This window comes from Gordionus sp. m RMFG-2023, chromosome 1 (genome assembly GCF_954871325.1).
Source record: "Gordionus sp. m RMFG-2023 chromosome 1, tfGorSpeb1-WG-v2, whole genome shotgun sequence".
In the NCBI taxonomy this organism is placed as follows: domain Eukaryota; kingdom Metazoa; phylum Nematomorpha; class Gordioida; order Chordodea; family Parachordodidae; genus Gordionus; species Gordionus sp. m RMFG-2023.
Window position 1 is genome coordinate 9,051,291 of NC_088775.1, and position 25,375 is coordinate 9,076,665.

General features: G+C 27.1%; 1 protein-coding gene across 1 annotated transcript in view; it reads right to left on the reverse strand.

Annotated features, from left to right (window-relative positions):
* The window catches only part of LOC135922898 (uncharacterized), a 57,000-nt gene that overhangs the window by 18,245 nt on the left and 13,380 nt on the right, over positions 1-25,375 (reverse strand). Inside the window, exons 2-5 of the mRNA XM_065457410.1 lie at positions 15,360-15,543; positions 6,293-6,458; positions 5,781-5,843; positions 4,212-4,355 (exon numbers count right to left, since the gene is read on the reverse strand). Coding sequence (XP_065313482.1) covers positions 4,212-4,355; positions 5,781-5,843; positions 6,293-6,458; positions 15,360-15,543 — 557 coding nt within the window. The remainder of the gene's footprint in view (positions 1-4,211; positions 4,356-5,780; positions 5,844-6,292; positions 6,459-15,359; positions 15,544-25,375) is intronic.

Genomic DNA, 25,375 nt, shown 5'->3' on the forward strand with positions numbered 1-25,375 from the left:
ATTTTAAAAAAATATACCGATATTTAAGATTTCTTAATGTTAATGAGTTAGAAAAAAAATTGATAAAGCAATAGTAGGGGCTCAACTATTTAGGAAATATTTTAAAAACTACTTATATTTTCTAGGTATTTTACTAATAATTTAGGGAGCGCAATATATTTTTCAGAGGGCTCGAGTCCCTTCGCTTCCCCCTGGTGACGTTAGTGGTTTAAACTTTCTTATTATTTAAGTTATAATGAAATATTAATATTCGATTTTATATAGGATATTTCTATTTTGCTATATATAAAAATATATTTATTAGCCAATTTTTGGGTAAACATTTATTTAAAAGAAAATTGATTTATTTTATAACAAAAATAAATGTCAGGTGTACAAGGTATTTCTAAATTCAATATTTTTTATATAAAAAATATTCTCATAATTTTGAATTTATCAAAATTAAGGAAATATAATCTTATCCGCGAGGGGTCGCCTTAAATAGAAAACGAACAAAATAATGCGTAAGTGTCTTGAGCAAGAATCTAATTTTTGTTTTTATAATATTTATATTGGTTTCCATTTAAACGTTTAAAGCGGTGCTGTAAACGGCGCTACTCGTTACGTCTAAAAAAGTAACAAGCGTTATTTGTAGTGAAGGTCACGGTCCGGTCTTTGGTCCAGACGGTCCTATGTTTAAAAAACATATTTTTTTTACTTAATTTAATTTGTTTTATATTAAATATAAGAGTATTATATAAACAATATAAAATTAATTATGAATAATATAATAATTAATACAAATGCTAATGTCTTTGTTTGTAGAACTGCCATGGAAGGAATTAGAAGAGGGACTTTAAATTTTTGTTCCTTATAAATATTCTTAAAAATATCCATGCTTTTTAGGATGTTATTGGCATTATCTGTAGTACAGGCCAGTATATTCTCCTCCAATTGATATACATCAATTACTTCTTTTATAGCTAAGGATATTTCTTCAGAAGTATGAGGAAATGGGATATGATTTATATCAAGTAAAATATTTTTTAATGTAAAAGAAGAATCAATATAGTGTGCAGTAATGGCTATGAATGAAATTTTATTTATACTGCCCCACATATTTGTGGTAAAGCTTATTAAAGAATTATTTTTATTTAAAATATCTTTTAAAGAATTTCTTAGTTTCTCAAAATTAGCTGTATAAAATTTTTTAACTTTGTTTTTAGATCAAATTGTAGCAGTTGAGTTTAAATATTTAATTAAATGAAGACATGAACTTTCAAAAGTCTTCATTGGCAGACAGTCCATTATTACCCATTTTATTATTAATTGGTTCATATGTTCAGTTTGAAATTTATCCAATGGTATTGAAGAAAGTGATTTTTGCTTGTGGAGGGCATATTATAATTAAGAGTAGATTGTGTTTTTAAGATATTTTCATTTTCATCATTAAAGGTATATATTTTATGTTTTATCAGATGTCTGCTTAAGGTACCTAATTATTTTATTAAGAATAAGATTAAGTTATTTTGACAATGAATTCTTCAGACAGTTTCTTAAGAAAAAATAGAACTATATTAATAATAACCAAAATATTTTTATAATACTGCTTATTTTGATTAATTTATTTATAAACAATTATTTTGTTACTTGTTGCTGATGGTACATTAAATTTGGTACTGCAGTGAACACAAACTCTATGTTTTTTATTGGGACTATAAGTAAAATGTTTCTTGGACAAACTTATGATTTTCATATTGTAAAATAAAAATTAACAAAATCTAAAATAACTCCTCTAGAAAAATCATAAAATAAAATATACAAAAATTATATTAATTGAATAGTAAAGCAAACTTAAATATTAATAAAAGACCGGTCTGGATTACAGTCCTCAAAAAAAAATCGGTCCGACAATCGGCCCTATCTTGGTCTAGGACCAATAGGACCGGACCGATGACCTTCACTAGTAATTTGCTATTCATAAAAGTAACGCGTTTCTCATTACTTAAAAAATCATATACAAAAAAAACTATATAATAATTAAATAAAATTATACAAAAATACACCATAAGATATTTATTGTAATCATTTATTATTTATTTTTAACAATTGATTTTCAAACTTTTGATCAGATAAACAAGAGCGACACTGCTTTCGCCGTGCTAAAGAAACCTTCACAAGGCGCAAAATATGGAAGGGTTTTATAATATTTAATAAAAAAAACATTTAATTATGGGTATTTATAAAAAATTAAATAAAAATCTTTATTTTGAAAAAAGATCATCTTCAAAAGAATCTTCATCCTCATCAAAAAAAAAATTTTTTTTGATCTTTATCAGAAAATAATCTGGTATGGATTGTTCTTCAAAGAAATCAAGTTTGCTTTTTCTTTGTCAAGATCTTTTCTTAAACCGGAAATAAGTTCAAGTTTTCTTCCTTCGTTGATATTTTTATCCAGGGCCAATCCGATTTAAATAGCGGGTAAATTATTGCTGATAGCATATACTCATCTCTATAGATGTGTTCGAATCTATTGAATATTGAAATATAATCAAAATATAAGTTGTAAACTGCAGAATTGCATTAATAATTGGCTTGCATGAAATTATTTAAAGCCATTTTTTAAAGTTTTAATATTATAATAGTTATTGTGAGAAAGATATCCCAAATGCATTTTTTCTTCGTTCTCTAAAATCGAAAGAGCAGTAGCAACAGGTTCCATAACCTATAAAATCATATATTTTTTAATTAACACTAATCAGACAATATTCATCTATAAACGACTTGACATCATCTGAAAATCTCTGTAATTTGGATTTATCAAGATTAGTCAAATTTGTGACCATTTTCTAATAAGACTATCCATTCATTTCATAAAGTTATAGGTTACAACCGGTTTAATCAGATATTTTCTTCCCATTTTTCCTTAAAAATGGCTGCACAGTTTGAAGCTCCATGCTCATTCCACAATTCAGGTTGAAATTTGAGTTGGGACACAATTTATTGGTGTAAAAAATGTTTCATATTGTGGGGAGAGCAAGGTTAGATAATTTTCATGTTAAGAAATATGTACATTTGATATAATACTTTATAAAATAAATTATAATATTAGAGAATAAGAATATAAATTAACATACCTTGTGTTAATTAGATTAATAATCTTGACTGAATATTTAACAAAGGAAAATCTAAAATAAAAATGAAGGAACTTGGTGGTTGATCTGAATTAAAAACTAGGCTGATTATTTATATAATTTAAAAATATATTAAAATATGATCTTTTCCATATTTTTTTTAATACATTAAAATATCATTTTTTCAATAATTTAAAGTAACGAGTAACGTGTTTTGCTTAAAAAAAATATTCAAAATACCTTTGACGTTACTAAATACTAGTTTAAAGTATCTCCACCCAAGAACCCCTAAACCGTAATTCCGATTGAGTGGATTCATTCCTCAAGTTGTGGTAGATTCCTCCGACTTGAGTCATAAAAATAATCTCTCTTGTAAGAGGCTATTTAAAAAACGAATAACATAAGGGACGACACAGTTAGACATAAATTGTAGTATAATATAATTCGCTAGGTCCTAATTGTACCGCCTGCTCTCTAAACTAGAGAACAATAAACGATCGTCGATGGAATATCCCTCATCTCTTGGCAATTGGGTCTGACCACGCTTATTACTACTCATGCCAGAAAATTCGAAGTACTGAATAATAACGACCGTTCCACAGAAATTGTAGAAACTAATAAAATACTTTTTTCTCATAATTTTATCCAGTTAATTATAGCACCAGGAGTCCCGATTTCTTCATAAAATTTTTAAAAATACTCGGCAAAAAAATTTCCTCACAACACTGGGATAGATACGAAGAGCTTCTATATTCGACAAAAAATCGGAATAGAAGTATGCCGATCAAATGTTATTTCTTTACATGGATGCATGCCCATTAGATGGTTTTTTTAGTGTATAATATAAATAAGTTAAATAAAATACTGTTTAAAACACATGAAAAATATATGAACGATTTTTAAAAAAATTAATCCAGATAAACTATTGGTTGGAACACCTACTAGATGTTACGATCCCAAACGTTCCGGTTTCAAAATTTTTAATCCTAGAGTAACTGGAATGGACGAAGAAAATGCCCTTGTTTCGATCATAGATTTACTCGTTATTTTAAACACTTTTTTAAAATATATTAGTCCTTTTGAGATTCATTTATTTACCTTGCCAGTCTTAGTTATGATTTTCTTTTTCGCTGTCGAGATCTTGTCCTTGATTTCCAGTTTGTTCATTTGGGTCTCGGCCATTTTAAGTTTTTGCTCGGATATTTTGAAGGATGTGTTATATAGGTGATACGATTTCATAGCCTTTTTCAAAAAGTTTTCAAGAAAAATGTATTTATTCATTATATTTTAACCCTGTTTTGGACATGATTTAATCAAAATTGATTTAAATCGATTTTATATTTTCTTTTTTTGCTTGCAAATTTAAACAATGATTTTTTAAATAAAAACATTTCATCAATTTTGCATATAAGTTGTAATTTATTGCTATTATATATATATTGAGTGAATCCTGTAATAAATTTTTTAATATAATAAAACTCCACAAAAAAAAATCATTTCAATTAATAGTTTTAAATTTTAGAAAAATCCTTATAATTATTTCAACTTTAAATATTTAAACTTTAATACTTAATACTAAGAAAATTAAATTATATAAAAATAAAATATTAATTAAATATGGTTATAAAATATTTTCTTAATTGTAATGTATTAAAGAATAAATTTAGCTAATATTAAATGTGATAATTACATTTGATAAAATATTTTTTTCAAAAATTTCACAAATTTAATGTAATAAAATGAATGTGTGTTTAATTAATAACTAAGAATTTTTTTTCAAAGACACGTACAATAAAATATTTTTATTATATTATTAAACTTAAAAATAAATTGATTTTTGACAACCCTATTTTTTTTTATTAAAACTGATTAGTCTGCCAAAATTAAGATGGTGATCGTATTTAGGAGGGAGCAAAATTTTAATATCGCTCGCGCCGAAAAACGCTTTGAGCATACAGTTATCTTCTCAAAGCATCCCTTTTAGCGCGCCAAAATAATAGATAGCGACGCCATTGATATAGAGGATCAAAGGCTAAGCTCTAAACTGTCTTCGATTCGCTTCATTTTTTTTGTAATCGGTCAAAATTCGGTTCGGTTTATCGACATCGGTTTTTGGTCCGGTATAAACCGGGTATTTTATTTTCTAAATACTAATTATTCGTATATATTTTTAAAAAAATTTTTACGGATTTTGCAAAAACAATTTTTTTTGAGCAGATAATGAAATATTCTTATTACCATAAAATAACTTACTTAATTATCATCATACACTTAAAATTACCAAAACAAATTAATATTTATTTTATTTATTTTTTTAAAACTAATCCAAAAGCTAAACAAAATATACATCTTTTAATATGATAACGAAATAAGATAAGTTTATAAGATATACTATATTAAGTATTCTCGACAAACTTCATTTCATTTTTTTTAAAAAAACTAATCTAATACATATATAATTTACAAACACAATTACATTAATTGTATGATGTACAAATATTTTAAAAAAAGTGGAAAAAAACGAGAATTATAGAAGGAAGAACAATTTATAATCCACAGAATTTTCTTTTTTAAAAAAATAGGAATATATTATAATGGGAAAATTAATTAAAAGATATCGTAAAATTTATTTAACTCTCCAAAAACGTAAATTATCATATTTCTTACCGTATTAAGTTCGTTTAGAACCTTGAATATTTCTTCGTGACATTTCAGGCCGATTTCTTTGCACTTTTAATTGTATATACATAATTTACAAAAAAAAATTAGATATAAAATAAATGCGGATTCTTATCTTAAATCAAAAAAATAAAAGGAGAAAAAGAAAATTAGCGAGTTCATAAAAAGTTAGTATGAAGTAGTGTTGTTAATCTCGATTAAAACGGCTAAATAATATTCTGACCATTCGTATGAATGGGTTTGTGGAAATCTGATTAATCCCGAATTCACAATTAGCGCTAATTCGTGGCGAAGTTATACAAAATATAATAATTTTACATTATTTGATGGTGAAGGTTAATAAAGTTTGGGTTTTAATAAATAATAGCAAAAATAGTAGCAAATTATTCGATGTTTTAAAAAAAAGAAGAAAATATAAACTCCGAACCGGAAAATTTTGCAAGTCCGTCTTCTCGCTCTTGAAATAAATAATCATCGATAATTTATTTTATAAAATATACTCGTTTGTGTATCCTTAGATTATCTTCGATGATTTGAGATATACGAGGGGTTATGACTGCTAGGTATAGGTCCGAAATGGCGGAGTGGTCCTTACTTTCTTCCTTGCATCTTTGCAGCAAATTTTGCCAGCAGGCGTAAGGTGTGTACAGGTGCCAATGGTCTCTCCTTTTTTTTTAAAAAAAAAGATTAAATTTATAAAATAAATATACATAATATATTTAAGAAGAGAAGTAAAAGTTGGCCCAAATATGATCTAGGATCTAAAAACATGAGGCGTTGAAGGTTACGACTAAATCTTTCCCGTTCCGCTCAAGCCGATGAAATATTTAGAATCCGTTTGCCCACCCACCCGTTGTTTTAAAAAAGTTTTTTAAACACACATCGGACTAAAACCCTGAATTTGCAGTGTCTGCTAAGTACAGCAGGATATACTTTGGAAAAACCATTTAAATTCCGTTTGAAAACGATATTTTCAAGTTATAACTGTCATAGAATGGAAATATCGAGGGGAACAAGAACAAAGTTTAATATAAAAACATGCAGGTTATAATTTTTTTAAAAAATTATTTTTTTATCACGCAAGGGGGCTAAATTGTATTAATATTTTCTTTTAAAGCCTGGCTGATGAAGTACATTATTACCGATATTTTTTTGTCAGGCAAATAATACATTTGTCATGTTTGCCTGTCACATTCCTTAAAAAATATATATTACAAAAATGTTTTTGTTTTGTATGAGTAATTGTTATAATAAATGATGAATGAAAAAGAATAATTTATCTTAAAACAAAAAATATATTATAATTATAAAATGCTACAACTATTGTCCGAACTCGCCCCGGTCAAAATACGGGTATGAGTAGTTGTCCAAAAATTGTTTACATTTGGTTCATGCTGGCAAAATGGTCAAAAAAATCATTTCAAATTTTTGGATCCCGAATCGGGATTTGAATCCTAACTAACTAGCTTTGCCATATTTTTTAGTCGACATCCTGTATTTTGAGTACTTTATTCGTTGTCCCACCAGAAAAGAAGCAAAAAATGCAAATTATTCTGGTTTCTGGGGGATTTTTTTCAAAATATTTACTCCCTAGTGGTTATATCTATATCTCAGAGACCTGCAGAGGTACTGCACAGCCCGGCCCGTTTTTTTAAAAATGTATTATATTTATTTTTATTTATGAGTAATAATGGCAATTTAAAATATTTTGCTTTAAAATATACAGCCCGACCAGGGTATTTTCCTAAAAAAATTTCTCTGGGCCTGCAAGATTATTTTTTTAGAAAAGGTTTAAGGCCTGGCTCAGGTATATTTTATTACCCGGACTGGGCCGAACGTGGAAGACTCTGATATATCTTTCAATTTTGTTTAACTTTGAATCTCATAATTTATTCTAAAAGATTCATTTTATGAGATGTTTTCTCGTGGGTAAAGAAAAAAAATGGATACTGACAAAGAAAGAAAGAAAGAAAGAAAGAAAGAAAGAAAGAAAGAAAGAAAGAAAGAAAGAAAGAAAGAAAGAAAGAAAGAAAGAAAGAAAGAAAGAAAGAAAGAAAGAAAGAAAGAAAGAAAGAAAGAAAGAAAGAAAGAAAGAAAGAAAGAAAGAAAGAAAGAAAGAAAGAAAGAAAGAAAGAAAGAAAGAAAGAAAGAAAGAAAGAAAGAAAGAAAGAAAGAAAGAAAGAAAGAAAGAAAGAAAGAAAGAAAGAAAGAAAGAAAGAAAGAAAGAAAGAAAGAAAGAAAGAAAGAAAAAGGATGATAAAAAGTTTTAATAAGGTAATTAGAAATGATCAGAGAAAAATAGGGACTTTTTTTGGTTCTTTATGGGTAAAGCCCTGTCGGCCCTATAATTTAAAAAAAATCTGTCAAGATCGTGGATGGGCCTAAATCATAATCGAGAAAAGGTTAAAAAAAGATTGAATTTCCTAGAGGGGTTATAGTTTCAAAATTAATATAAAATATAGGGCTCAGGGTTTGATATTTGTCTTTTTTTCTATTTTTTGTCTAAACGTTTTATATTTTATATCGTTTTATGGTGTTAACATTACTTAGCGCCACTTTGATTTTAAAAAAAATTTAATTATGGCCCATAAATGCTAAATTATCAATTAAATGCGAAATATTGAATAATTAATTATTTTTTAAATTAGGTCCCATTTACCTGACGATCAAGAGCCGTGCTAAGACAACAACCAGTGGAGAAAATGAATTCGACAGTCCAGTTAAACCCCCCCCCCCCCCATTTACTGAAAATAACGAATTAATCCATTTAAAATGGGAGCTAATAAGCAGCTTAGAATATTGAAATAGGTCATATTTGTAATGCTGTACTCGCGTTCAACGTTTTAATAATAATAATAGAATATGTTTCCCGTTCAACGTTCATTTACATATTTTTTTAAAAAAAATAAAATAAGTTCATTCAAATCTATTATATTTTTTTTATAAATGCATTTAATATTTTATTAGAAATAAATGTCAAATAACACTTATGTTAGTTTAGTTTAGCCGTTGAATTCAATTAGTTTAATTTTGTATAAAAATATATAAAATAATTGTAAAAAATTAATATAATGTTTAAAGTCAAACGACTAGATTTTTAAAAACGGCTAACCCGATATTTTAGGACCAAAAAAGTTATGCATGCTTCGAGATATTGTTTATAGATTTTCAAGCCATTCTGCTATCTATGCAAGATCTCCGTGCTTGCCTGATATTTTTGGCCTAAAATATGGTTTTTTCAGATTTAAACTCTAGAGAAGGTAGTCCCGAGGTGTAATAATTTTTTCTTAGGCCACATTTAAAAGAGCGTATAGTTCAAGCGACACGTTCTATAGCTATAAATTATAAATTATACCTAACTTTTGAAAAATACACAGCGATACTTGCTTATAAATGAAAATATTTTAGGAATCAATAAATATATCAATTTTTTTAATATGAAATATAATACTCTTTTTGGCATTATTTTATGCAATCTATTTCTATTAAAATAATTATATTTTCATACAATCAACCATGCTATTGTGTTTTATGTTTTTTATATAGAACGATTTTGATCATGAAAATCTATCTAATTGAGATTTTAGAAAAAAAAATTTTAGAGAAAATTTTCTTTTTCGAGGGGAATAACTCCTGCTTGACTGAGGCTCGGGAGGTAATTAGCCTCCAAAGGATTAACTTTAAAAATATTTATCTTTTATTTCCACTATATTAAGCAAAGACCTGCAGAGGTACCATTTGCACGACACCAGGCTAGCTCCGAATATAGCTAATAATGGCGATTTAAAATATTATACCTTAAAATATAAAAAAAAAATTTTAGGCCCGTCCCGGGTATATTCTATGATTTTTATATTTATTTATAGTATAATATGTGTAGTAACATAAGGCAAATTTAATCTAATAACATCAAAGTTAAAATAAATTATTTATGGAAATTAATTAGGCTTTTCTTAAAACACAAAACACTTATTATTTTTAAATCTTTTTTCTCCTAATTTTCAGCTATGGCCTGCTTTTTAATATATTATAAATCTGTCGTATTGGAATATGGCCATTTGTCGAGGGCGAATTTTTTTGACCGGAAATGTATTCCAACATGTATAGAGAGCATCGACATTCTAAATTTAAGACAATTTTGGCTATAACATTTAAAATATTTTTTATAATTTATATCAACTTTATAATATATTTTTTTTAAAAATGGAGATAATTCTCTGAAATTTATAGGGTAGGTATTCTACAGAATGCAGGAATGTATTTCCGGTCAAATCAGATTTTTCAAATTGTAGAAATTTTCCTCGGCAAATGATATAAAATTAAGAGATACCGAATCCCCATGGATTCCATATCCCAATCAATGATGATATATATATAACACTAGATTGACAAATCATTCATTAAATGCATTTAGGTGTCCATCCATGTGGAAGTTAGCTGTTTGCAAGTCAATTAAATGATATAAACGTGCATTCATATCTTGATAGACGTACACACCACAAAATGTCGCTATAGATGATTCGTATATTATGAATGGACACCTTTGATAAATAACCTCCTTTCTAGTAGAATATATATATCATTGATTACAATATGTCATATATATTTACATTTACATTTAGATATTTATTCTTAAATTTATTAAAGGTGTTTATAACCAGTATGGAATAATGATAATTCATTTTTAAAAAATATTGACGAGTTTTCGGATGTGCGTTGGTAAGAAATAAATTGCAAATATATATAGATTTTTGTCAATGCTCTTCCTAGCGATGCATGTAAAATCACTCCATTTGAGTCGATTTTTATTTTATCCAGAAAAAAATATTATGCAAGCCTGAAGATTTTGCTCATACAAGGTACAAAGGTTTGGACATCTATTAGCGAAATCTTGAGGTTTATGAAATATTTTTTTTTAGTTAAAACTCAAATGGTATAATTTTACATCACTACTTCCTACTACGAGATTAGGTTATCAATATAATACTTAAAAAAATGTATATCATTTTATAAAGGTAAATTTTCTAGTATATACGCTTAAAATTTTTATTAATTTTTTAAAGCTATAAAAATGTCTTTTCTTGAACGAAATATTAAATGAAAACTCCGTAATTAATTTTAATCTAACCTTAAGGTTAATTCCGCAAACAAAATTTAAATAGCAAAATAACGATTATAGAAAAGAGAAATTAACAATTGCTTTTCCTTTTCTTATATTTAAAATTGTGGATCAATTTTTTTTTCCTCCTTTCTTATCAATTCGTGGCATGACTTAATGTAAGCCATTTTTTTTTTAAATTTAAAGTATGAGAGTTTGTATCGATTCTAAAAGTATCGGTGTGACCCTGCCTAAAAAAAAGTATATGTAAATTAAGTATATTTAAATTTAAAAAGACGCAAACTTGTTTTTAATAAATAAATTATTTCCTTAATCCTTGAAATAAATTATGAAAAATAAAATAATTGCAAGATTATTTTTAAAAAAAATTCTTAGAGTTTTGAAAAAAATTATATTCAAAGATTTTTTGGAGATACATGTCCCAAAATTATGAGCGAAAATCTTTGAAGATAACAAAATTGAAGATTTTATAAAGCAGATCAAAATCACTTTTTTAAAAAAAATTAGTGATTTAAAAATAATAAAAGATACACATAAAATCATTTTCGGTATTTGATGAAAAAAACTTGTTAGAGCATTCTCCGAAAAAATCTTCCGGGGGTTAAAATCTTTGAAGATTTTTATTTTGAAAAGTAATTCATACTCTATAATCTCAACTCTCAAGTCTTAGCAATTAGACAGTTTTATGTATATATAAAAAATTGATTTTAAAAGTTCAACCCGATAATATATTTTTGAACATTATACGAGACCCGAACAATTTTAAAAATTCCATAATTATTATTTTTTTATTCATTTGTTTTATTTACAATTATTTATAAGAATAATATCTATAAAGAAAAATATTAAAATTAAAATTTAAAATTGTATAATATATTATGGATTTTATCAATCGATTGTGTTCCCAAAAAGGAACCATAATGATATTTTAAAATTTTGATTTTTTTTTGGTAGTATATTTTTTATTTTTAAAAAAGCGATTTCATTTTTAAAAAAACTAAATACAAATATGAACAATATCAAATTAAAAATATATTTAAAAAATAAACAAATAAGATAAAATATATATCTATAAATTTTATCTAGAAAACCATTAAAAAAGAACTTTAAAAAAAAGATTGCACATCAACTTAGACAGAAGTGATTGCTTATGTAAGTGGAGGCAGATGCTGACGAATGTAGAATCCTTGGTCGCCTGTGATCTGTCTCATTTTTCCCCTAAGGTTTTAATGAAATTAAGGGTCCCACTTCCGAAATTGCCTAAGGTAGGTATTGGTAAAGATTAGTATGAACACTGTGTTGCTGAGGCCCACATATTTGTTTTTTTAAGGACTTTTACTTTTTCGATGGCAGAAAATGAGAAATTGGACTTTTCTATTTTTCTTTTGTCTAAAGACTTTTTATAAATTTAAATTTTATATGCGAAAAAAAGCCGCTAGTGGATGTGACTATTGGAATGAATATAAAATTGGCAAGTATTATATAATTGGCCCTGTTTTGTAAATTGAAAATATGAGCACTTATTTTTAATTTTTTTTAAAAAAAAATCCGGCCCAGCCCGGATTTCGTGGACAGGGTATATTTTTTAGAACATTTTTACGTACCGGCCTGTACATCCGGTGGCAAGCAGGACTTTGGGTGCAGGCTTTCGCTGTTTTTTCTTTCCATCTGATAATAATATTTGATATCGGGGATTAAGATATTAGACATGCAGGAGGGCCCTTTTTTAAAGAGTTATCTCCCTTGATTTTATGGAAGAAATTAGCAAAAGCGGTAGTAAGGTTTCTTAATTTCAATCGTGCATTTATGCGCTTCTTCCAGCAACGTGTTATTTTTTCTCAGCTTTACATCATTTATTTTGAGAGTATTTTTTTTAATTTTAAAAAATCTTATTTTACCGGAAATGTATTCCAGCAAGTTTAGAATACCTATCTGATGATTTGTTGACAATTTTGCCGGTAACGTTTGAGTATTTTATAATTTATATTTACATAAAAAATTTAAGGGAAAACTAATATAAAATTATAAGTTCAAAAACTTATGTCAAAATTGTCTGAGATTATAGTGTAGGTATTCAGAATATGATAAAATCCATTTACGGTAATTTTTAAATCTTAAAAAACACGCTCAAAAATTAATCTATAGTTAAAAAGTAACAAATTGCAACTACCATATAATGTATAAATATATGATATTAATAACTTTAAAAATTGCATGGCATAGATATATGCTAAAGAGATAAGATAACAATAGATTTGACTAACTCTATTAAAAAAAATTTCTACAAAAGGGTATCTACTTTATAAAAAAAATAATAAATTATATAGTTCGTTTTTTGCAGTTCCTTTCTACACTCTGGTTTCATCGAATCAATCATAATCAAATGCAAACTAAAAAATAAAATTCTAGTAATTATATAAACCTATTATTTATATCCACGAAAAGTAGACAATAATATCTTTGCCTTATAATTACCCCAAGAGTTAATTTGCAATTTTGTTAGCTAATAAATAAAAATCCACTAGTTGGCATATTACATAAAGATTAATAAGTTTCTAAATAATTCCATTGTTCTAAATTTTTAGTAAAAAGGTGGCACTAGTGTTGTTAAGCGGCTCATTTTGAGCCGATTTTTCAAAACCGCTAACTCAAAATTTAAGGCAGAAAAGTATTGTAGACCTTTGATCCTTCTATGAGCAAAATCTTCAGGCGGCTTGCATAATATTTTTCTGGGTGAAATATTGAATTAGCCGTTTTTAAAAATTCAAAACGAACCGTTTAACAACACTAGGTGACACCCTAAAATACACTCACCCTCGTTCCAAAACTAAATGTTAGCCTAATATTCTAATATAGAATTACCACTTTTTAGCTGATGAGGCTTTTTACTAACAAAATTATTTATTAAAGCCCACCTTGACAAATATATTTTAGGTGTATAATATATATATATATCGTCGTTTTATATAATAATTTTATTGAAGTTGGAATATAGCAGTATCAACGGTAAGATGCTTTTCTCTTGCAGAGAACCAGAAAGACGCCATGATGTTTATATAATATAGCTTTAAAAATGTTGCTAGGCCTTTGAAAGTAATATATCAATCTCTCAATTTTAGCTATTCACTAAAAAAGATCCAAAAAAATTGAAATCGTATTTTATGGCAAATGCTAGTATGATCTTAGAGTGACTAATATTATGAAATATCTCTGGTGATCTAACCTTAAAGGTATTTCGTTTTTAGTCGACGTGTCAATCAAGAATGATTCAATGAGCGAATGAAATTTTAATCTCTAGCTTAAAGAGGTCCGAAGACATTTTATGCAAACAATTTTTCGAATCGCAACTATTCAAAATTTTCAATTTAAACCTTTTTATTGGTAACGAAATAAAAATAAAGATCGCGGGGCCCCTATTTATTAGTTGAAATGCGGATGTCCAAAATTTGACAGTGTCACTCACACGTGAAGACTTTCTCGACCACAAACACTGAAGGTAGTAAGCTCGAAGATATCAGCCATCCATCAATCATGTCATGATGTCAAACAAATAATTTTAAGGCGAACCCTATCCCTTTTTCAAACAACTGATAACATCTTCTTTTTTTTAAAGAAATACCCAAAATAAAATAATTAAACTTTTTATGAATTCAAAAATAATAGATTTAAAGATTTAATTTCCTTTCTTAACCATCGCATTCCATTTCCACTTACAGTTCAAATCCTTTTTTCTTTATATATCTCATTTTAACTTTGCTTTTCTTTTTCTTCTTTTTTTTTATCATAATTTTTTAAAGTTTTATTTAATTTTTTTATATATATATTTCTAAAACAAGATATATAATATCAGAATACAAATAATAAAAGGAGAAGAAGAAAAATCATTAAAAAATATTTATATATATTTTTAAGTACTTGTGTTAATTAGCTTTTTATTTTTTAAGTTCTAATCATATTGTAAATATATAAGAAAGGGGGAAAAATCGATAAAAATTTTAAAATAATCATTTAGATTTTATACCCGTAATAAACTTGAATATTTTATCAAACAAAAATTTATTTATAGAGGAAAAACCAATATTATTTAACAACAATGGTTAGGTAGGTCTTTTGTCTCATTTTTTTTATCAATTCTGAATAGAGCATTCTATCAGAAAAAGCTTGGAGAGGCTTATTTTGGGTTTGTTTTTAAAATATTATCCGCCCTCCCCCCCAACGCGTTAATTTTTTATGTTACTACTTATTTTAAATTTAACCTCATTATAATGGCCAAAACGTAAGAACCTTTGAGTGCTAGGCCATCATAATAAGATTTTATACGGAATAGAAAGCTCCAAGCCCCCGGCCTAATTCAAAACCCGGTCCCTAAAAACATTTTTAAGAATCCAGGGACAGGATAAATAATGGAATTATGGAGTAAATATCTAATATTTTATTTTAATATCAACTTGGATTTTTCGTTGCGATGTCTTAGTTGAATATTTCGAACCATTTTGTCGAGGCTCCTGGAGTATTCCATTTCCAGCTCGGATCTTTTCTTGAAAAAATCCTGAATCTCCGATAAAATGGCGAATTCCGTTTCGACTTTCAAATCCAAGCATTTGAGTTGCTCATTCAATTGGGTCCTTAAATCTAGGATAATATTTAGACTAAGTTAATTATTTATAAATAATTTGCCAAAAAAATGTCGAGTAAATAAATGATGGAATCTAAAATTTCTAAATTATTATTCCATAATATAAATATTTTTTTAAAAGGGGGATCTAAAAGAGTTAAGACATCAGGGGTGAGGGGGGGGGGGAGTGTTTTACACCAAGAAAAGAGGTCCCCAATCCCAATTTTTAATTACAGATATAGAAATTGACGCACGCAAATTCCGCATTCAAAATATGTAAACAAATAAGAAAATTTGATTAAAAAATCTTGAATCTACGAGCCCCCCCCCCTCCCATAAGAAGCTTTTAACTATTTTGAAAAATAAATAGGCAGCGATTATTGACCATAAGTGTTAGGCCGCGATGTCCTAATTGAAGCGCATACGCGTTTTTAATTTTATATATTTGCTTGTGACAAAAAAAAAGAAACATTCATTATCTTTGACGACGGCACCCTTGGACTTATTTCTTATTATTATATTAAATTTAAAATATTGCTCACTTGGTTAACACGTAAGACCCTGAAGCGATGTGGATTCGGTCAAAATATACACTCCATTTCTTAAACTTTTTATTCCATTTCATCTTTGGGTATTTTTGGTAAAAATGCGCCTTTTTTTTAATTTCTCATTTTTAAATGGAATAATATTAATTGCTAAAACTGATCTTTAAAATTAAAAAGCATGGTTAGAGAAAGATTAATATAGTAAGAATCAGAATTAGGGAAATTTATGATTTTTCCACCATAAAAGTAGTAATTACTGGTCAGATGGAGGAATGGGTGACGCAATAATTACAGGAAACCTTATAATAATAACTAAGATAGTTATTGGCTTTAAATCGAGGGTTGCCAGAAGAATTTTTCCCCGCCAAAATTTAGGATAACCATGCATTTTTTTGTAAACTTCGCCGCGAATTCGCGCTAATTGTGAATGCAGGGTTAACAAGAAAAAAACCTTCCAAGTTTAGTAGGAGGTTGGAGGGATTTTGATTAAGGGGCAAGAAATGTGTAGATGTAGAACATAAAGAATCCGTATAAAGATGTTTGAGATTTGGGAAGTCACGTGACAACAGTACTCTGCAAATTAGATATATCCCAAAAATAAATACAAACACAATTTAAAGGTTAAAGAAATACATTTTTGTTAGGAAGTAAAAAAAATCAATCGAAGCATAGGCCAACCAATCCCACAATATAGGCACCAGGAAGATGATACAAAAAATTTGAATTCCACTCTTTATCTAGAAGTTTTTAGAGTTATTTGGCTTTTCCCATTTAGTATAACTATCGCCCCACCCCATGGACAAAACGATTTTTTTGCGGATATTTTAGAGCGCTTAGCATTTCCCAAATGTAAATTACATTTTGCACAAATTAAACAAAAATCACAAGACATCGGGATATCATAACCTTCTCTTTTGTCAGTAAATTGTCACGTTTTTGCCGAATTGTATTCAGCAATTTGTTAGTCTCCCTGACCTATAAAATTGAGACCATTTTGTCGCAAATTTTAAAATCATCTTTAACTTTAATTCAATTTTTCCTTTATAAAATTACTCCAAAACTTTATGGCAAATAAGCTAAAATTCATAGGGTATTACTATAAACTTTGTAATTAAAAAATCCGCTCCAAATATAAGTTTCTCCATCCATCTTCATTACGACGTGTATAAACGTATATGTATACCGTACCGCGGTGATCGTTTTATAACTAATCTTGATTTGAGTATTTGACGTAATTCATATTTTTTAAAAATGGAAATAAAATGTCCTAAACAATTATTGGACCTCGAAATGATTCTATTTTAAAAGCCTTGATTCCATAACAGCAAAAAAAGGATACAATTAATAAAATATGAGTGTTATAAAATCTGCTAAAAATTGGTAATGTCAATAAATGTCATAATCAATTATTTTCTATAATTCATAAGTAATATCATTAAAAATTTTAATAATTAAACAAATATAGTTAAAGAGTGTATTTTAAAGCAGTATTGTAATCATAGACCTGCCATAAGTCAACAAAATTTTTATCTTAACTCGAATCTTAAAAAATATATATGTTCAGACCCGACCAGGTTTTTATTTGTGATCAATTTACACCCCATACCCGAATTCTTAAAATTTTGTTAATTTGAATAATTTGGGACTATTTTACAAAGTGTCGTATTTTACCGAATCCAAACTCGCTCATCATTTCAAAGAGAAAAATGAATCGAATAGTGAATTATTGGGTATTAGATTCGTTTAAGCAAATCAAATAATTTATAAAAAAAGGTAAATGATAAAAATTAATAGCGATGAGACTTAAAAAGAAATCTTATCAAGCCTAGCGGAAAAAAAATAATAATCTGCTCAGGCTGGAGGTCATTTCGTGTCCCTGGCTTCTGTAATTTATTTAGCCATTTTATTCTACCCATTTCGCGTGCAGTTACCATTTTTAATGATTTACGACACATCGTTTCTTTCATTTTCTGAAAGTTATTTTTAAACTTTCCCCACTAGTCCGTCCCACCAATAAAATAAAATTTGAATAACAAAAAAAACGCTAAAGGGTTATATAAATATCTAAATCTAAATAATCGATTCCATAGAGAAAAATATCCGACACCCACAATATATTATTCCGATCAATTCTCTAATCCATCTTAAAGCGTGATGACAGATGTCTCGCCCCCCCTCCTCCCAAATTCATATCGTTTTTAATTGGTTTGTTCTTTAATATTTTTTTAAAAAAAATAAATTAAATTATTTAAGAAAAATATGCACATATTACACTTTAAAGCTGGTTATTTTAAAATATAAAAACTTGAGCAGAATTTTTAAAAAAACCTCCAAAATCCTGCTAAAATCGAGAGAGGGTATACACCTTCCGCCATTTGTCTTTAAAGGATATATACTAGACAGAACTAAAAATAGATCTCAAAATTAGGAAGGATAATATGGATTTTAAAGGTTCAAATTTGACAGGCTTTATATTTGCTATTTAAAATTTTAATTTTTTTAAAAGTATTGATTGGATATCGATTCCGATTCCAATAAAAAAATAGATATTATTTTTCTCTCCCTTATTTATTTATTTGATCAAAACAATAAATTCTCGACATTTGTTTGAAAACACTAATGAAGAACTATTTATTTTTAAAAAAAAAACTATATAAGAATTTAAAGGTTCATTATCAATTATCAAAAAAAAATGTTTTTTATTTTGAAGATAATAGAGGATAGCGGATAGATAACATGAACAAAGATTAAAGAAAAAATATTGGGTAAAGATAGCAAAGATGAGTTTTTAATTATATTTTTAATATAATGGTGCAAGCCAGATTATGGTGGAAGTTAATCCTAAATAATTAGCATAATAAATTTTGAAGTCTACAAAACACCTTTAAGTTTTCTATAATGTAGTTATCAGTAAAAGTTACTTTTGAAATGTAACTACAGTAAAAAAAAATGAAGAAAACTTAAAATTGTCATTTTAAAGTTTAAATAAAGATAACAAGAAAGTCAAATTTTGACTTAAAAATTCGATCGAAGGACTAGGATATGCAGACGGCCAATTTCGTAAACTTATTTATAATCCTTAGGTAAATGAATGAAAATGTTGTATTACATAATTAAATATTGTGCAAATAGTTAGGAATGGGAACAATACCAAACATATTAATGGTTTACAATACCAATATATAATTAAATACGAATTAACTAAATATATTGGTTTGATATATTGTTTAAATACAATATAAAAAACCAACACCAATATTAAAAATAGAAATATATAATATTATTTGGTTTTTTCGTGGATCATTTATAAACGGACCAACGTTGTTCACTAGATGAACATATCATCCAAGCTTGCCCTGTGCCTAAAAGGTTGGATGCGCATGCAGGGTCCTCTTAAAGTCATAAAATTACTTTACCTTATATTAAATTTCCATCAATCTTTTGCGCTTGTTTTTTATATAAATAGACAGTTAGTGATATTTTAGTTTACTCATTTTGCTATATTTTGGTGTATAGATTTGTTGATACAAAAAATTATATATATTATACAAAAAAAAATTATTCACATCACTTCATAAATTCCAAGTTTAAAATAAAAGAATTTGTAATTCAGTAAAAAAAACAGTAATGCATTCATGATTTTTTTTCATGCTTATTTAAAACTACAAATTACGTGTTTTTTAAATCACTATTTCAGATCTTTTAGTTATAATATATTTAAACCAATACTAATATATGCACCAATATAAACCAATACCAATACAAGAAATAGAAAATATTGTTTAAACCAATACCAATATTGTAGACCCAATATCAATATAATATTTCGTTAATCTTGGGTTCTTAATATTGGTCCTCAGCCCTAAGAATAGTGGAAGAATATTACACATGAAAAAAAAATGTATCATATAAAATAAATTACTGTATTCAGGAAATAATTTAATTTGATAAACAATTAAATTTTTGAAAAATTATAATCTGATAATACGTTATTTATGGTCGATGAGAAAAAAATAATAATTTCTTTCTTTTATTTTTTTGTACACAGAAAGAGGGTTTCTATTTTACTGGAGGATTCATATTTCTACATTGGCCTCCAATAAAATCCGTTCTATCTGAATTTGGCTTTTTAAGAGTTGTGTGTGTTAGACAAAGAAATACTATGTTGAGAATAATTAATTTAGTTAAAGATAATATACAATAAATCTAATTACTGTAAAACACAATTGATTAATATAAAATAAATTTATTTAAGATATAATTATCAAAAATATAAAAATTGAATAATCATAATGGTAATTTTTTGATTTTTATATCATGCTTTACATATCTCAGAGACCTGCAGAGGTATCATTTGTACGGCCCGGCCCAGATTAAAAAATTTTCGGCCCGGCCCGGATTTTTTTTCCAAAAATTTTTTACGGCCCGGCCCGGCCTAGATTTTTAAAAAAAATTTATTTAGGCCCAGCTCGGAATTTTTAAAAATTATATTCGACCTGGTATATTCAAAAATTAATCGAATTTTATCATATTTTTCGGCGAGTATTATCATTTAATAAGCAAGTATATTAGCTAATGTTGTTAAACGGCTAACTCAATATTTTTGCCAGAAAAATATTGACTAAGACTCGAAATTTCGATACTATATGTCTAAACCTTTGCTCCTTCTATGAGAAAAATTTTCAGACTTGCATAATATTTTTCTGGATAAAAAACTTAGTTAGCCGTTTTTAAAAATCGGCTCCAAACGAGCCGTTTAACACACTAAATATTTTATTTTTTTTTATTCTAAACAGATATTTAGTATATTACAAATACTATGTATTTATAAAAAAAATAAAAATGATATTTTTAATAAAAAATATAACATATATATTATATAATAATGTATTTAATCATTTGCGCATTTATTCCATGGCAGGAAAACTATAATTTTATTATGTAATAGATACTATGAGTGTTAGCTAGTGTTAACTTTCACCAAACATTATATTAATCATAACTATATATAATCATTATAACCATATCTAATTGACGAATATAATAATTCATGTTGTATAAATTTTTTTAAAAAATACCTTCAGACCCGGCCCGACCCGGGTATATTTTAAAAATTTAAAATACGGCCCGGCCCTGGTACCCGGGCCCGACCTGGCTTAGGGCCGGGCCTGCAGGTCTCTGATATATTTATACATAAAATATAATCGTTTTCTGAATAAATAATAATCTTTTATGCTTGAAATTATTGCATCAAAAATATAATTATTTATGCTTGATCTGTTCATATTACAATTCATAAAATACAATTCTTTTCTGAATTTTGAATAATAATCTTTTATGCTTGAAATTACATCTCACAAAATATAATTTTTTATGCTTGCAATTGAATGTTACAAAAATAATAATTTTAATAATACAGCACCCACACCCTTAAGCACTGAGCCTTCATCAAGGATTATATTACTGTCTCTTGTCTCTGCCGATAATGATAACAAAGAATTATTATTAGTCACATATATATTAGGGCACACTCGCATCATATGGTTTCATCCACATGACCAGCATTCTATCTTTCTTTTCTTCACGATTTCTGAGTCCCATCTTTAAGCGACCATCATTTCGGATTCTACTGAACCATCGATCTCTCTAATCTCTATCTTTATAATCCTATTCCCTACTCTAAAATAGGAAGCCATCTATAATTAAACATACATACATATATATATATTACCCTATAATCATACCACATATTATTTTTAAACCTAAATGATTTTCTTTTAAAATTTAATCTTTATAAATCTTTAGATCTATGATTCATTCTTTCAGATTTGTTAAAAATAATATGTGGTAAGATTATAAGGTAATATATATATGTATAGTTTAATTCTGTTACAGATGGCTTCCTATTTTAGAGTAGGAAATAGGATTATAAAGATAGAAATTAGAGAGATCGATGATTCAGTAGAATCCAGGTTGAATGCCGCAAGGGAAGAGGCTCAACATAGATATGGAGAAATGTTACAGGAACCTACAAAACGAATGATGGTCGCTAAAAGATGGGACTCAGAAATGGTGAAGAAAAGAAAGATAGAATGCTGGTCATGTGGAGGAAACCATATGATGCGAGTGTGCCCTAATATATATATATGTGACTAATAATAATTCTTTGTTATCATTATCGGTAGAGACAGGAGGCAGTAATATAATCCTTGATAAAGACTCAGAAAGAGGTGGAGGACTTGCTTAAGTGTGTGGGTGTTGTATTATTCAATTTATTATTTTTGTAATATTCAATTGCAAGCATAAAAAATTATATTTTGTAAGATGTAATTTCAAGCAAAGATTATTAATTCAGAAAAGGATTGTATTTTATGAATTGTAATATGAACAGATCAAGCATAAAAAATTATATTTTTGTAAGTGCAATTCCAAGCATAAAAGTGAATAGATAATAATCTTTTATGCTTGAAATTACATCTTACAAAATATAATTTTTTATGCCTGCAATTGAATATAACAAAAATAATAATTTGAATAATACAACAAGGCCTACATCAGAAAATATTCTATACTCATTTAGATTCCCTATTCGATTCAAAATTTAGGAATACTATTCGTATATCTTGGAAAATCGTATAATTAATTTTTTTAATTATAAGCCACTGGGAATTAAATATTTAAATTTTCTGACATTTGCGGTAGGATTTTTTTTTTTTAAATTGTGATAATAAACTTTTATTTAAAATTTCCTTAAAAATTGAAACAAATACAAATTATAAGATTATCCAATCAGAAGTAAATCATCTTGGGAATGTCTATTTTTATAGACACAAATATTATTTTTAAAAAAAATCACATGGAAAGAAGGAAACAATTAGGAAAAACTTTTTTTTTAAAAAACTAATTATTTTTTATCATTATCTACCGTATGATTATTAAATAAAATGTTTGAATCTTTTTTTTGCTTTATACTAAATAAAATATCTGAAAAAATTAGTTTTAAGGAGGTCTGTTCTGGATAATTTCTTTGCTCTATGAAGGCCTTAATTCATCCAATAAATTTAATTCATCGCTAAAAAAAATAATATATAATTTTGGTAAAATTACTAAAAAGATTTTATTTTTGATAAAATTACTAAATTTTTATAAAAAATCAATATTATTAAGTTTAATAGATGGCGTTAAATAATGTAATGTTCAATTTTCAAAAGTTTTTTTATTTTTAATGGGATATAAGTCCAATATATATTATCTTCTTTCAAAATAATTTTTACAAAAAATAAGATTGACAAATACTTTTTTTGAAAATTGCTTAGCATTATAAGCGGAACTGGCATTCTTAAACCCACACTATCCCAAAGAAAATAAACGGGGTTGATAAGTCAGAATAATTTCTTAAGCTAATTAGATAGAATCCAGCTGATGAGTCACAAATGCTTTATGCATGTTATGAAACTGTTATGAAATACTATTTCCCCGACTGATGGATTGATTAAATTTTAATATCATTTTTAGAGTATGGAAAAAAAAATCTTTTAAGATAAGAAAATTTAAGATTTTTTTTAAGATCAAGATCATTTTTAATAAAATTAGTTATTTCAAGCATGAATATATTTCTCTTGTGCTAGTGCAAACTGGTTTGCTTTTTTTAGAAAAAACCTTAATTAGGTCGCTAAAGAAATCATAAACGAATTAAAATTTTTATCAAAAAAAGACTTAAGCATTCTCAAAATAAATCTTAAGATCAAAATCTTTGAAGATTTTTTAATTTTGAAGAGCACTTATGCTGAATTTTACTTTTTTTTCTTGGTAAATAAAAATACCCTTAATTTGTAGTTATTTTCGAAAAAATTTTTTTATTGAAAAAATTATATACTGGAGCGGAGCTTTTAATATTCCTTTACTTGTTATTTTCAAATTGATGAAGTAACGAAATTTTTAAAAATTCTAGGTCAGGCTGGAAAAAATTTTATAAAGTTTTAAATTATAATTATTTACCAATATTTGACTAATTGGGTTTATCCTTAAATATATTATAATTCGTAAACTCATAGTTAAAAAAATGCTTATTAATGGTAAAATTAGTATGTAGCCAATAGTCAAATTCTTCTGGTAATAACTTTTGTAGATAGTAAGCTGGGTTATAATTTATATTTCCTTTTTTTCTAACAAATCCACTAAATATGATAATAAATTATTATCTTTATCTGTACTTGTGAACGATTAGGTATTAGTTCCAATTTTTAGCCGGCTAAAAAAGAGAGGGGTTTAACCATAATCTTTAGCCGGAAACTACGGCCAGCCTCGGGTTTAAAAAAGGAAAATATTTATAGATGAACTTTAAAGAAAGCACAAAATTAACTTGTGTTTCAATGCTTAGCGGAGTGTATGGATTAAGAATTCGTTTTTTTTTTGAAATTATTCAACTTTAATGCGCGATAGGTAGTCCTTTTATGAGGTAATCGGATGATTTCCCCCCGAAAATTTTTTTGAGGAAGGAAGGGAAGTTTATTTCATATTTGATATTTTTTCCCCGAGGAGTTAATATCCCGTGACTGCCAATAATGCGCCGACTATACTTTTACTAAATGCAACAGGGGCCATAATTACTTCCAAATAATTGTTGAACAAACCAAGATTGGTTTTTCCCAATTTTTCTGTTTTAGTTCTTCGAGCGGTTTGTTGTTCATTTTTTTTTCATTCTAAATGAAATCTTTTTTAAAAATAATTGATATAATGGTCATTTTAAAAAATATTATAGTGTAGTACTTTGTAGTTCGTTATGGCAGGGAAAGTTTGGATTTCAGATTTATTAGTTGATTGTAGGGACACCCTTAATTTGTGGCCTAAATATATAATTTCACTAGAATCCTATTTTCTAAGACTGTCTTTAAAGCGCGAAAGTTTTAAGAAACCATAAATATTTCACTTAATGAACCCGCACAGAACGCGATGGATTTTAAATCATTTTATGATTGATTTCTAGCAAAAATAAAATGATTATTAGGTTACTTACAATTTGATTACCGCGTTTTTTCAAAAAATTTACCAGCAAAAATTTTAGATGTAATAAGCACCTCATTCTATCCGATAGATAGTTTAAACCAAACCCTATTTTAAAAATTATTCGAACCTGAACCCTACTTAACCCAATAGTGTTGTTAAACGGCTCGATTTGAGCTAATTTTTAAAAAAGGTTAACTCAATATCTTATCCAGAAAAATATTACGCAAGCCCAAATATTTTGCTCATTAATGGCACAAGGGTTTAATTTATTAACGAAATCTTGACACTTAGGCAATGC